We start from the raw sequence: 15,596 nt of genomic DNA, 5'->3' as shown, positions 1-15,596 counted from the left end.
CCGTTGCTCCAAATCCATAGCGGAGCCAACCCAAATCGGAAATCAAAAGTTAATTCAGGTCCTGACAGTCTAAGCAACCCTATCGTAGGCTCAGAGAAACCTGGATCTGTGTGGATACAACTTCAGGTTGCAAGGTTTAAGTAATGCTCACAGTGAATTCTGGATCCCTTACTAAGGCCAGTAGTGTACACTCATAGTGACTGCATAAAGGTTGCTGAAAACATTCCATTCATGGTATTTATTTCTCAAATTGTGAACCTGAACCACCAGCACCAAAATCTATGAAATGTGTTTACAATATTTAGCACTTGAGTCCACTCAAATATACAAAGTCTCAAAGATGGATTCAATCTACTTCTGAGGCACACTAACACTCAAATGACTAGTACTACTGGAGCACTGCCAGAATCCCAATGCCTACATCACAGTGCTCCGCCTGACACTCAGGTGCACCATATACCAGAGAGGAGTTACAGAGCACAGCATACCACACATTAAAACAGAACAGGCCAGGCACCAATGGCTCACACCTGTAATCCTGGCTATTCAGGGGGCTGAGACCCAGAGAGAAGGTGCAAAGCCAGCCTAGGTAGAAACCTGCAAGATTCCACTACCTATTAAAAAGCAAAATGCCAGAGTAGAGGTATGGCTCAAGAAGTAGAGTGCCAGCCATGACCAAGAAAGCCTAGCAAGAAGGCAAAGCCATGACTTCAAGCCCCTGTACCAGTAGACAGACAGACACACAGACACACAGACACACAGACACACACACACAGAATCTGACTAGATTTTTGTATTACTCGCCATGTGATGTTAAGCAAATTATCAACTGTTCTGTGTTTCAGTTTCCTCCTCTAAAATAGGTATAATAGTATGTTTTCTCCTTCTCAGAAGGACACTGTAAGGACTTCAACTAACATATGTACATGTGTATTTATTAAGGTTTTCTTTTGAAGGAATAATAAAAAATGACTTACTGGATCCATTAAGAACACTCGAGAAGCTGCACAAAGATTCAAACCAACTCCCCCTGCTTTTAAGGACAGCAGCATAACAGTTGGAGAGCCTTCTTCGGTGTTTTGAAAACACTGAATTGATTCAACTCTTTTCTTTTGGGCCATGGAACCATCCAAACGTGTAAACACAAATCCTGAGGCTCTAATGGTGAAAAAGACAAGTAACAGTTCAATTTTTAAAAAGAGAAAGTTAAACAGTAACAAATCTTAATTTGATCCCTTCATTCTTTCATCCATTTGGAATTTCCTCACTAACTTAACAAATGTTTACTGAGCATCTACTAATTTGCCAAGTACTGCAGTTAATTTTTTTAAATACATTTGGAGCCTAATACCAGGAAATATGCTATGGTAACTGTGAATATTTTTAGATAGATAATATGACTAGAACTACTAAAATATTAGGTCCTTTTTGTTACCTAAACAATATACACATAAAATCAAGTTTTAAAAAACTGGGACTTACTTTAGTGGTGTTTCTATTAAAGACAGGAATGTTGTAAACTGAGAAACAACCAAACTTTTAATGTTGGGATTCTTTGTTCTTAACTCAATCAGAGCATGCATTAGAGCATTAATCTGTAAAAAATAAATGAATAAAAATAAGATGCCCATTAGATTCTGTTTCAACTGGTAATTATCTCTAAATTTTCTAAATATTTAAAATTTTTCATTAACATATACTATTTGTGCGTATTAATGGGATTTAGTATAATGTTGCCACATGCATATTATTGTCACTGATGTGAACCAAATTTCTATTAAGAAAAAGTTTCAGACATGTCCCTCAACTAAAAGGCAAAATTAAAGACTGGTCTTTTAAAAACCTAAGACTGAAAGAATATTATAGTAATGAACCTACTTCTCTTTCCTCTGTAACTTATTACCTGAAATAAATGAAAGCTCAGTAGCTAGTTACTATTTTGTCACAGGGTACTTCCTAAAAATAAAACAAGTACATCAGTATCTGTATATGTGAACTTTACCTTGGAGCTAGATGTCCATTCCGTATTGGACTTTCTCTCGCTGTCACATGCCAATTCTTCTGGAGGGCATTCTAATAAATTGTCCCCATGTATATCATGTCTGCATAATGGGCACTTCGCATGTGGCTGTGTAAGAAGGAACAAAATATGAGCCACACTGTTCAGGACCAGAAATATAAACGGCCCCTGTATCTTTCAATGTATGGCAGATTATCTATACCGCATGGCTGTCCTTTTACTAAGGCGTTTTATTGCATTCAGATGAACCTACATGTTTGACTCTCAGTGCTCCAATGTAGTAAAGGCATGTGTATAGAAGGGGCACACAGTGCATGACCATGACTAGCTTGACAGCCTAGTACTTAGTATACTAAGTATACTATCATTTGCCAATAGGAAGTCAAAAGTAATAACTTCTTGAACCCAAGTGGAAACGTAGCAAGCTATGTGCAACAGCTTGTCAAGCTATCCATATCTGCTAAATCCTATCAAGTCCATTAAAAGCAAGATCTAGTTTACTAAGAATAATTACAGAATCTATTCATTTGTCCTAAGACCTACCAATAAAATAAAATTATCATATCTTATTTAAATAACTACCCGAAACCATCACAATATAAGATTCTGAAACTAAAATGTAAGAATCAGCACAAGCAGGATTACCTTTTGGGAAGAAATGCAAAAAGATCATAGTGATAGTAGTTTAGTTTCACAATCAAGCTGTACAAACATAATTTGTGTATTTTTCTAAACGTTATGTTTAACATGTTAAAAAAATTATACTAGCTGAAAGACTGCTGTGAAGTATTATTCTACTTGAAACAAGTTTTACCATAAAAAAGGCCTAGATCTACTTTATCCAATGCAACAGAAAAAAGCCATGTGTGGCTAAGTTACAATTCACTTTCATCTATTGCAACAGGAAATAACCATGTGTGGCTAAGCTATACTTCACTTTGACTAAGGTGACAAAAGTACAATCCACCAGTTATGAAGATTTAGTTTTTTATAAAAGCATGTATGATGTCAATACTCACTTATTTAAGATATATTGGACTGAATTAATATTTATTATTAAGATTAATTTAGTCTCTTAAAAATACAATGACTAGGATGTTGGAATTACTCGTGTCTCACATTATGTGGTATTTACTGGACTGCAATGACCTAAGGTGAGTAGAACCAAGACTAACTGTAAACAACAGTGACTCCAAAAGATGCCCCTTTTATGTTAAGAGCTCAATTATGAAAAACGTATTACCTACTGCAACAGTGAAATAGTAAACCATAAAAAGGCGCAGTATTAAGTTCCATTGCAAAATTCCTTGCTCTATCATGGACTTGAGTTTTCCTTTCCACTAGAGGTATACCACACCACTCCAGGAAACTGGATGTGTATTGAGCAAGACACCAACCTGCTCATTCTGAATGACTTGGCAAATACAAGGCTTACAAAACACGTGTGCACAATGTGTTATCACAGGAACTGTTAAAGAATCCAAGCAAATTGCACATTCTTCATCTGAACCTGAGCTCAGAATTAATTTCATCTTCCTTATTAACTTCTTTCTCAGTTCTTCAGGTGTATCATTTCCTAGAGAAAAGGCTGAAAAATTAATTTCAGAGCAAGATTTATAACATGGCTACAAAAGTTCATCTACCCTACCTATGTTTTACTTGCCAGCATAAATGGTCTTTTTCTGGCATAGGGAGTGAGTTAAAGGGACATCACTGGTCAAGATGCATTACACTCACAACCCAAAATGTTGCATTGAAACCCCTTTGTAAAACTACTTAAACAAAAAAATAATAAGAAGAAAAAGAAAAATTCAGATGACAAAGTAAAAGCCAACTCATACAACAGCTTTCATGCAAAGGAATATTTACAATCTCTGCCCATATTATAACAGAATGAAAGACAGGTGCAATCTGACTTTTCATCTAAGGCAAAATTCTGAAAAGGCAAAATTCTGAAAAAACTTCAAGGTTGACTTGGTGGCTTGAAAAAAAAAGATGGGATGCCAGGTGCAGGTGGCTCACACCTATAACCTGAGCTACTTGTAAGGCTGAGAATAAGAGGACGAAAGTCAGAGGTCAACCGAGCAGAAAAGGTCAGGAGAGCCCCTCTTCCCTAAGCTTTCCCACACGTGGCACACTCCTGTCATTCTGTGTGGGAGGCTGAGATTGGGAGGGCTCGAGGCCAGCCCTGGTGGAGAAGTCCAAGAGACTGTCTCAACGGACTGGTGAGCAAGCACCTGGCCCTGCAACAGCGGAAGCCTAAAGTAGGTGGAGTATGGGCCAGAGTTTACTCAGTGGTAGGTGGAGTGGCTGTCCAAGCAAGCATGAGGCCCTGAGCTGGAACTCCAGTAACCCAAGGAAAAATTCTTGGGTATATTGATTTAAAAAGCGATGTTCATCTGGCAGGACAAAATAACAAATCAAATTCAGATGGCATGAAGAAAATGTCTCATCTTCTTACCTGAGGGGCCACCAGCAGACCCCGCATTTGTAAGAAGGTGAGTATGACAGCAAATCTGCCGCAGTCTCAGCAAAAGACCCAGGACATCCGCATAGTGCGCCAAGACGGTCCCTTCATTGAAATACCTAGAGATGAAATGGTCAAGTATTAGGAAATCCTCTACATCACTCGGCTGGAAAGCAATCCAAAACAACAACTAAACACACAACTGCTCTTGTCTCTTAGGGAAAATAAAAAAATCTTATCTTTCAAGGAAACTCAGATCTGTAACATGAAAGGACATTTAGTAAATGACAGTGTCAGGTAAGAAAAGTAGAGGTACAATTGCAGATCTCAAACCACCTCCAGACCTCGGTTATTCACAACAGATGGCACACATGAAAGGGAAAAAGCAATGTGTTCCATGTGCAAAAACAAAGTGGGCACATGCCTGGTAACTTGAGTGCCCCTGGACAAGGGAGAGAAGCCTGGCTGGATGCAGCGCAACTTCGGGAACAAGGCTAGCCCCTGTAAATTCTTCTGTTGCTGCTCTATCAACACCAATAAAGCCTACAAGAACTCACATGATATCCTACACCATAAGTAAACTGGCATTTCTGGTGCCCTGGAACACAACCACGATTTTCATATGCACTTAGAGAAACAACTAATCTAGAAAGAGCTCAAGATATTCAAATACTAAGTGATAATCAGCACAGAGCAAGGTAGGTAATGAAAAATTCACTAAAACAAACAAAAACTATGACCAAAGATACTGCTATGTCAGAATAAATAGTTTCTTCTGAGAAATATTGCTTAAGGGAAAGGCAAGCTTTGAAAAGATGAAAAGTGAGCTCACTCAGTTTAAGTGTCAAAGACAAAAGTGAACTACTGGAGAAGAGAAACTACACTAAAGCCATGGAAGTAGCATAACAAGACCAGCCACCACTAAAACCAGAGAAAACAGCACTAAGAAAACCCAAACTAAAGACAACACAGAGGAACGCAAAAAGAACTGTACTTACAAAAAGTAGACAAAAGGCTATTAATAGATACATACACAAACACACACAGACATAGAACCAAAATTAAATGTGTGTTTTCTAAGAAAGGCAAGGAAAATAAAGCCTGGAACCCAGAGACATAAATGGTGCCGTGCACTCCAGGAAGAACCAACAGAGAGGTCCTGGGCAAACAGCTAGACTTGAGAGAGCAAGACAGAGAATCAAGCTTCTCCACATAAACATTCAATACAAAGTACAATGGTACAATGTACAATGTCATTACAGATTCTTTTTTTTTTCTTTTCTGTTGGTTGTGGGGCTTGAACTCTGGGCCTGGGCATTGTCCCTGAGCTCTTCAGCTAAAGGCCAGTGTTCTACCACTTGAGCCACAGTGCCACTTCAGTCAGTAGAGTCTGATGAAGAGAATGAGTAGTGCAAGAATTATGGATCTGGGCACTCTAAAGAATTAAAGTGACAGAAGAAATGTGGTCTAATGGTTGAGAACAAAAACTGTATTCTGCCAATTTAACCATGTAACTTTAGAAAGGCAGCTAATAGGGTTTCTTGAGCTTCTGCATGTTGACTATTGTATGGTAAAGCAATTATCTGGCAAGATTATTACATTTAAAAAGCTAACACATTTAGAACACCTAATGTATTATTACACATGAATCCCCAATAACAGAGGCAACAAACATTTCTGAATAGTCATAATACACAACAAAAAATAAAGGGTAAATGTTCAGGTTCAAAAATCAAATTACTGACTTAAATACCAACTCTGTCATACACAGTACAAGTCACATGATGGCACTGAGCCTTGGGTTCCTACTCAATGAAATGTGGGTAGTCATTCTATACATTTACTAGAACTGTTAAGGGTCTACAGCGTAATCAGTGGCAAAGCATTTGCCTATCAGGTATGATGCCTTGGGTTCAATCCCCAGGACTAAGATGAAAAAACAAAAATAAGAAATATTTAAAGCTGGATGTGATGGCTCCCATCTTCTCTGTTAACTGAGGTCTCTAAGTGCACTCACTCCCGCATCGCAAGGTCATCCAACAGCTATTTTTGAGTCTCTACCCATGTGACACTGTTGACCATTCCTTCCTTGGGCTTCGGAAGCCCACCTTCTTCATACTTTTGGTCTTTGATAAAAGCTCCTATGGCAGCTTCTTTACATCACCTTCCTTGCAAGTGCACATTCCCCTCCACTGCAGCACTTACATAGTTTTACTTCCTCACAAGTGAAGGTGCTGTGGATGTATTAGTCCCCTCGAGGGTTTTCAGCTAACCCCATGACACAAAGTCACAAGTGGAAGTGAGCAAGGTCTTCTGATTTTAAGTAAACTTCACATTTCTTCCAGACTTACAGAATTACTTACCTGGTAAACTATACACACTGTTAACTGGTTCGATTCTACTACTAATTTGTTGGGGGGGGAAGGTAAAAAATGTTAAACCACAGAAGAAAATTATCTTTCAATACACTGAAAAATTTACTGCTAATGTATCTAAAAATGCAAGTTAGTTAATGAGAAACAAGGAAGTTAAAAATTTAACACTCTTTCTCCCTACCTTCCGATAGTTGCTTTGCCTTCATTTTTCACAGACTGATAAATCTGTCTCTCTTCATCTGAAAGTGTGATATGCTGAATAAATACTTTACGTTCTGGTAATTCCAAAACAGGCTTTCCTTTAATTTTGCTGGTCTTTGTTCTTCTAAGTGTGATATTTTTAATTAGGGACTGTAAACGCCTATTCAAAACAAAACAAATAATTACATAACCTTATATTCCTATATAAGCTGATTAAACAGGAACAAAAAGAATGCTATTATTGTTTTATAGTTTTAGTAGAGTTTTTTAAAAAAATCGATTATTTGGCTTTTATCCAAACTAAAAACCACAGAAGTATTTTACAAATAACAAACTATAGCAACCAATACACTGAAATTTTCCATCAACTAGGTCCTTCCTTTCCTTAAGCTTTTCCCTCCATTTCCATTCTAGTCACTAACCCTTTTATTCTTCAACTGTTATATCAACACCACCCAATACTCTATACTCCAAATGGCTCATTATAGAACAGTTTTTCCTATCTCAGCTCAAACTGTTAATGTTAACAAAGACCATATAGCTCTATTGTTCCTTTCAGTTTGCTAAAACAGGAGAAATAGAACTATTTTGTCTCCCCAGATAAAGGTCAGTAGATCCTAAAAGTCCACTGAGATTCTACACTGAAACATACAAACGTTTTGGAGAGCAAAGAGTCAAAATAGTATGGACTTCCACTAATTGTAGCTAAAATATCAGTTGTCATTAGATTACTTACCTAAGTCCTCCTTCATCTCCCATTGTTACAGGACGCTGAATTGTTCTATGCCACCATTCTCTATCAAGAAATGGCTTAAGTTTTAAAAAGGAAAGAAGAGACCACAAGTCCTTTAAAGAATTCTGGATAGGAGTACCTGAAAATAAGAGAAAATGGTGATAGCTCCAGATCTAGGACTTTGCATATGCCAACCAAGCACTCTACCATTGACCCCACACCACCAGCCCTGTAACATCACTTAAACCAGAGCAACGAAAAAACGAAGCTGTCCACCTTAGCCAAGAACCGGTGACCCACACCTGTAATCTACTCAGAAGGCTGAGAGCTAAGGATGAAGGTTTGAAGCCAGACCAGGCAGGGAAGTCTGTGATACTCTTATCTCCAATGAATCACCAAAAAGCCAAAGGAAGAGGCTGTGGCTCAAGTGGTCGAGTTACTAGCCCTGAGCAAAAAGCTCAAGCATCTGGGCCTGAGTTCAAGTCCTAGTACTTACTAGTGGAAAGGAAAAGAGAAGCGGAGAAAAAGAAAGAAGAAAGGCCTTAATGTATGTGGGGAAAAAATGCTCAACATCAGTACCAGGGAATGCAAATCAAACCAAGAGTGACTTCATTCCAGCTGGAATGACTATTATCAGAAATCTAAAAGGCAGTATCTGGCAAAGATGTGGAGATAGGGGCACCCTGCATACTGTGGCTGGGAATGTAAATTAGTATAGCCAGTATAGCATGTGGAAGATTAAGAGTACGGAAGTGGTTAGAAGAGCTTAGGGACATGGTGGAGAGGGAAGGGCAGGAAAGACCTGTCACTGGATACAGCCTTGAGGCTCTACTACACAGCAGAATGGTGACACACAGGGTAAGGTACTATAGGCCTTTTTTTAAGACAGAAGAAAGGATTTGGAATGTTTAACAAAATAACTGAGGAGACAGATATGCTTCCCCTGACCTGAACATTACACAATGAAACAGGTACTGGAACATCACATAATAGTAACCCACAAATTTATGTCATATTTACAAATCAACTTAAAATAAAAAAAATTTAAGTCAAAACAATGCACTGCTATATTTACCTGTCAATACCCATCTTCTTTCTGCTTCTAGATCAAGTACAGCTTTTGTCTGCTGAGCATTCGGATTTCGTATAGCATGTCCTTCATCCAAGATCACCCTAAGCCACCTTATGCTGTGCAACGGACTGTCACCTTTGGTCTGAAAGTAATGTTCCATGTGAATTGCAAAGCACAACAAATTACACCCAATATCAACACTTCTTATATGCCTGGCTCTGCCTTAAGCACTTCACACAGTGAATGATGGAATGAATACTCATAGGCTTTGACATGTAATACCCAAAGTATCACCGGGATAAGACAAGCTTATATTCAAACCCAAGTTTAGCTCTACTGACTCACTGTACAACATAGAGACTCACTCTGCTTCACTCTGTAAAACAGTGATGCTATCAAAATGGCAAGTCATGACAACTACTCACATCCATCAGCCTTGCTAGCCTTTATATAAAAGGTTATGTCCTTACCAGAAAACTGAATTGTAATTGGGAGGCACTTTTTTTAAGGTTTAGCCAACAACTGGAATTATAAAGAAACCAACAATCTGACTCCTGAGACTAGGGAAACGCTTACAGATTACAGATACAAGAGATGTTCATTTTTAAACTGAGCTAATCATTATGACAGAAAAAAAAACAGCCCTTAAAACGGAAAATATATTTATATACTACATATGCCAGCTACATTTAAATTGAAAACTTTTACTTAAAATATTCTAAATGAGAAACACATCCAAATTAGTATCCATAGAAGAAACAACTATTTTTTGTCAAATGTCTTAAAAAAAACTTTTATTTTCTCTTTAACTTCAAGTATTGAGAAAAAAAAACAATTAATATAAAGCATGAATTTTAGACTACTTCAGAAATCTGAAATCTGAAATGTGGCTCTTAAATTCAACTTTTAAAAGTATCTACATAAAACTGAGGGCATGGCACAAGTGGGGAGCTCTTGTCTAGTAAATGAGAAACCTTGGTTCAATTCCTGGGACTGCTCCCCAACAAAACAATCTCAGTATACTTACTCCATAGTCATGAGTTAAAATGTTGTATGTAGTCAAAACAATATCTTGTTTTGAAAGTAAGGCTGGGTCTCTAATACGATCAGGACCATAATAAACATAAAAATTCAAGTGCACCTCTGACTTTATATGTTGTCCAAATTGATCCTAAAAAGAAAATCAGAAATATTTTTATTAAGAAGCAGGTAAGTGTCAAGCTTAATATGCAGACAGAAAGTGTTATGCAGGCTCATGCCTGTAATACTAGTTGCTGAGGACTATGGTTCAAGGCCAGCACAGGCAAAAAGTTAGTGACATCTCCTCTCACCAAAACAAGGAGAGTACAGTGATATACCCTTGTGGTCCCAGCTATGAGGAGGACACAGGCAGAATGACCACAATATGATACCAGTCCTGGGCAAACTGTGCGACTATATCTTAAAAACTAAATTGCTTAAGTGTAAAGCACTTGATTTCAAATTATCAGTAATGCAAAAAAGGAAGAACAAGTGCTGTTCTGGCAGTAGTGTCACAAATCAAGTTAATAAAACAGCATGGCATCAATTTCCCATAATGTAAACTATGCTAATCATTACTTTATTCCCAGTAAATTGCTACATATACACAGTAATCAGTAAGTTAGTTCTGCCTAGCCCTACCAATGTGTAGCTACTTGCTTTGTTTCCTGTGTTTGAGATAGGGTGCTTCTCAAACTGAAAAGGAAGCAGACAAAGCTGGCTCCTTGCATGTAACATGTGAAAGATTCTATGTCAATGAAGTGTTTACAGAAAAAACAGTGGATGTGGTAGTGAATACACACATGGGCACCCACGCATACACACACACATGCACTTGATGGTACATGGCCCTAAGAGGCCACAGAATCAAAATGTTAGAGACCATATTCCAGAGCTAGGAGGCATGTGCTAGGTGACCTTAAGTTAGTCACATTTCAGGACTTAACACCTCTGTGTTTCTCTACTCTTTCTCTTTAGATTGTCAAGAAAAGTTACTTTTATTCAGCAAACATAATCCAAATTCACTTTAACAGTACAGGATATTAACCAAGGATAGGCAAGACAAGTATCAATTCCATCACATTTTAAAATGGCTGGCTCTGAGAACTTACAATCCAGTTGCTTAACACAGAAAGCGGGCAGATGATCAGGGTTGTTCGAGGTCGCTCTTCAATTTCAGATTTCTTTGAACCCACCACGGCAGATCCTCCTAAAAGGACAAAGCATAGGTACACACTTTACCTCCCTTGGTTGTCCCTCCACTGAAACATGCAATAAATAATCAGTAAGGGGATGATAATGAGCTTCCATGAAAATAGCAACCAGGAAGCATTAAAAACTAAAAGATAGTGATTGTCTACTGGAAGAGCCAGTGGACTATGACTGGGAGACAGCACAAAGAGGAAATCTTAATATCTCCTGATAATGTTTTATGCAGTTTTCTCAATGTGTACTATACTTCATGCCATAAACTTCAAGATGGCCCCCCAATGACCTTCACTTCCTGCTACTTAAGACTTGTGTAGTCACTTCCCCCATTCTACCTGGACTGAACTCTCAACCAGTAGGATACGGCTGAAATAGTTTACCTAGACTACATTCTAATGGAGCAGGGAGACCAGAGACACTTATATGATAATGTCAGGTAACACTAAATACTAAGAAGAAATAGTGAAGTGTGTGATATGCATTATAGACATGTGGGAGGAGGGGTTAGGGAGACTGTTTTCTCAGGTAAACAACTGAAAGCCTAAGTAAAAGAGCAAGGCGAACAAATACTCAGGAAAATAAGAGAGATGGTACCGTATCATCCCTTTCCTCTGCTTTTCCCAGTAACTGCACCTGTAGATCTTTCATTGATCATTTGGACTCTGTGTGAATTGCACATCTCCATCCTCTCTACTACACTGTCTCTATTGCACTCTATCAGGTTGCCACCAAAGATATTAAATTCTTCCAGTCTAAATTCCAATCCTTTGTTAATTACATTTACTACACTCATTCTTCTTCAGCCTACCATTTTTCACTAATTTATGATGCCTTTTGACGTATGGAAATTTTACCATGAAAAAATACTTTTTCCCTCAGTACTAGAACTCAGGGCCTCATGCTCTGCCTCAGCTTTTCGACTCACAATTGAGCTCCACAACTTGAGCCACACAGCCTGGAACAGCCTTTTTGCTGGTTTAGCCTTTGTACTGCAAATAGGGTAAGTCACAGAAAGAAACTACATCAAGGTGAGATTTTCCCTTTTCACTATTTTCTAAGGTTCTGATAATATGATTTTGTGGTTTTTACAATTTAAAACTTTCTCATAGAAAAATGGGAAAGAAAAATAAAAGTTAGAAAACAGGCCAATTACTGACCCTTTTTTAACATTTTCTTTTTTGTTGCCGGGGTAGATGATGTAAGTGCACAGGCAAATGCTACATCCTCTTTAACCTTTGATGATCCTGCTGAAGAAAACAAATGATCACATGTTAAAGATATTTTAAAATTAATTCTAAGGACAAGAAATAGGATGTTATACAACTACACTCAACAATCACTGAATGTGGCTTCAATAATTTAATTCATATGGTAAGTTCTATGAAGAGTTCAAATATAAATAGCATCTAAATTTAAGGCATATTACAGGGCTGGGGATATGGCCTAGTGGCAAGAGTGCTTGCCTTGTATACATGAGGCCCTGGGTTCAATTCCCCAGCATCACATATACAGAAAACGGCCAGAAGCGGTGCTGTGGCTCAAGTGGCAGAGTGCTAGCCTTGAGCAAAAAGAAGCCAGGGACAGTGCTCAGGCCCCGAGTCCAAGCCCCAGGACTGGCCAAAAAAAAAAAAAAAAGGCCTATTACAAAAAATTTTTAGGCCAGAAGATGCAAACCAAGGGTCTTATTTTAATAATCTTTTAAGTATACACTATGAGTATTGAGAAAATATAGTGTACACATACCTTTTGCCCTACTTCTAGTCTCTGACTGTACATTTTTCAGTTTGCCTGAAATCAGAACCAAAATAAACATAAAAATAGGCACACTAAAATATTAGCTAGTATAACATATTATTAAATCAAACCCATTACATTTTACCTTTCATTTTCTGTGGCAATTCACTTGTCTCAGCCTCCTCTGAATCACTGCTTTCAATGTACTGAACCGCAGTTTTTCTTCTAAAACACAAAAAATCCCAAACAAAATGAGGAATCTTCAACATCTTTAATAAGCACAACACAAATGCTTTATGTCTTGTCCATTTGCTTTCTAAAAAATACTGCTAGGACAAAGATTTTATTTGACAAATGAAAGTCAAATCTGCATTTATAACCAGACAGGTGCATATACAAAGTGCAGGACAACTGAACTCATTTCAATGCTGAGTTCGATATGTAATAGTTTGATTACATTTAAGTAAAACTAGACTAAAAACAGGTTATCAAAGAAAATACTTATAATAAGCAGCCAACAGCAAAATGATTATTTCATAATTGAAGTTTTCATAAATTTCATGCAAAAACAATGTGTCCATGTACTCTGGAGTTTGGCTAACCTAAATTTGAATTCCTCACTCTGACACTAATTTGCTAGGGACTTTAGTAACCTAATATTCTCCCAGTGCCTTAGTTTCCTCACTTGGAAAACAGGGAGTAAAAATAGAATACACTTTGCAGGACAGATTGTTACATTTTTTAAAAAATCCCTAAAACAAGTGTCTGTAGCCAGTAAGATATCAACTGAGGTTGCTATGGTATGTATGTTGGCTGTTCTTGCTCTACCTCATTACTGTCTGTGCATGTCCTTTCATCTAATCCAGTCTACCTAATACTGTTCTGTTACCAGGCTTAGAGTCGGTTGGGAGTTGTAAGAGATTTAGCCACGAGGAAGACAGATAGCTGCTAATTTTGACCTCAGTTCAAATGAGTATAAATGACAGAACAATCAAGCAGGCTACATTTTGAGATTACTACTGGTAGAATAACTACTACCAGATCTCCAGCATGAGATCTACCTGTAGATACTGAATGCAGACTATATAACAAAAGCCTAGTATTTAGATATATTCGAGAGAGTAAATGAGTTTGTAAAGTTAACAGATTCAAGGTAAGAACAGAGTTCTGCCCAGATGCTTACCAGATATGTATTAGTATAATACTGTCCATAAATAATGTTACCATGTCATGTCCCTGTTACTAGCGAAGGGACACAGAACTGAAAAAAGCAAAGGATGCCCTTACAAAGACACGTAATAAATATTCTTTTCATTCCCTAGGTTCTACAAAAAAGCTCTTCTGAAGCTCAACAACAATAACCCAGATCTTAGTTACTAGGTGAAATGGGAAAAAAAGTGGTAGAAAGATGAGTAATTATTAAAAACTAACCATTTATAAATCACTATTACTTTGAACTAAAACACTTAAAATAAGAAATGTATATGAAATAACTATGTAATTAACAAATACTGATCATATCTCCTACACATGAGAAAATAGTTTAAACATGTTTCAAATAATCAAATCACAACAGTTTACCTTTTGGGGCGGGAGCTAGAGGATTCTGACATGGGTTGCTTTTTCTTCTTGATGTTTGAAACGCTTGGCTCTTCACTACATCTAGGTCCTTCTACTGAAAAATTTTTTTAAAAAATTGTAGTTATCATAAACAAAGTATTCCTTTTTCTACTTCTGATCTCAGTTTTTGTAACTAATTCACTACTCTTATTTTTGTTTTTCTGTGTCAGTCCTGGGGCTTGAACTCAGAGCCTGGGTGCTATCCCAGATCTTTTGTACTGGAGGTTAGCATTCTACCAGTTGACCACAGCTCCACTTCCAGCTTTCTAGTGGTTAACTAGACTTCCAGCTTTCTAGTGGTTAACTAGAGATAAGAGTTTTACAGACTTTCCTGTCAGGGCTGGCTTAGAACCAGGATCCTCAGATCTTAGCTTCCTGAGTAGTTAGTATTACAGGTGTGAGCCACTGTTGCTTGTCTTACTTCACTCCTTTTAAGCCCTCCATTCAGCTCCTCTAGTCATTCTCCAGAATATCCACACACTAGATATTCTGCCAAGATCTCACTTTACAAGGAAAGTCAGATATATCACCTATAAGCACTCCACTTTCCTAGTCTCTATCTTCCACTGTGTACGTATTCCCTCCGCCTGTCTGCCTTCTACGGCTTCCTCATTCAGCTATTCTCCAGCTCTCCATTCCTCATACAGGCCCACTATTCTTTTCGTGCCAAGAAATCCTCTCCCAACTCACGGGATTTCTTTCTGACAACCAACAAAACAAAAATCAAAGTAAAATCACATAGTCTAATCTCTCTTAAAATGCTCTATTTCTCATTCCTATCCCAAACAATAGAAGCTCTAATTTTTGATCTACCGAAGTACTTTCAGTCTTGCTCTTCTTTAGCCTCAGAAATCAATTTTGTAAAGATCAAAAACTGTTAAGTTTAGACATCTCATTTCTCCTCTGACTTCAGAATGACTCCAACCTATCTGTCCAGCTTCACTTGCACTGCACACTGCATTATAAACACCATAAGTCCACAGACCCCAGAATATTTTTACCTTTAATTTTCCTTTGATGGGATTTTGCTCTCAAATCACTAATGCTCTTCTCCAGCTTTCTGACTGGTAAGCCATCACCCAATTCAATCACCTGCTTTATGGAACCTTTCTTGACTACCAATGCTCAGGAGGTTCTTTAGAAAA

General features: G+C 37.8%; 1 protein-coding gene across 6 annotated transcripts in view; it reads right to left on the bottom strand.

Moving 5' to 3' along the window:
* Positions 1 to 15,596, bottom strand: part of Hltf (helicase like transcription factor) — a 32,810-nt gene that overhangs the window by 5,226 nt on the left and 11,988 nt on the right. The window contains exons 10-23 of one of the 6 annotated variants that reach the window (XM_048334680.1): positions 14,413 to 14,506; positions 12,977 to 13,056; positions 12,841 to 12,885; positions 12,255 to 12,344; positions 11,001 to 11,098; positions 9,896 to 10,039; positions 8,872 to 9,010; positions 7,800 to 7,935; positions 7,044 to 7,223; positions 4,482 to 4,606; positions 3,418 to 3,608; positions 2,003 to 2,128; positions 1,483 to 1,595; positions 978 to 1,158 (exon numbers count right to left, since the gene is read on the bottom strand). In XM_048334680.1, coding sequence (XP_048190637.1) covers positions 978 to 1,158; positions 1,483 to 1,595; positions 2,003 to 2,128; positions 3,418 to 3,608; positions 4,482 to 4,606; positions 7,044 to 7,223; positions 7,800 to 7,935; positions 8,872 to 9,010; positions 9,896 to 10,039; positions 11,001 to 11,098; positions 12,255 to 12,344; positions 12,841 to 12,885; positions 12,977 to 13,056; positions 14,413 to 14,506 — 1,742 coding nt within the window. The remainder of the gene's footprint in view (positions 1 to 977; positions 1,159 to 1,482; positions 1,596 to 2,002; positions 2,129 to 3,417; positions 3,609 to 4,481; positions 4,607 to 7,043; positions 7,224 to 7,799; positions 7,936 to 8,871; positions 9,011 to 9,895; positions 10,040 to 11,000; positions 11,099 to 12,254; positions 12,345 to 12,840; positions 12,886 to 12,976; positions 13,057 to 14,412; positions 14,507 to 15,596) is intronic. The other 5 variants (XM_048334684.1, XM_048334683.1, XM_048334682.1 and 2 more) reach the window with 5 other exon arrangements.

This window comes from Perognathus longimembris, chromosome 26 (genome assembly GCF_023159225.1).
Source record: "Perognathus longimembris pacificus isolate PPM17 chromosome 26, ASM2315922v1, whole genome shotgun sequence".
Classification (NCBI taxonomy): Eukaryota; Metazoa; Chordata; class Mammalia; order Rodentia; family Heteromyidae; genus Perognathus; species Perognathus longimembris.
Note: the sequence above shows the minus strand (reverse complement) of the source record. Positions and strands in the feature narration are given on the sequence as shown.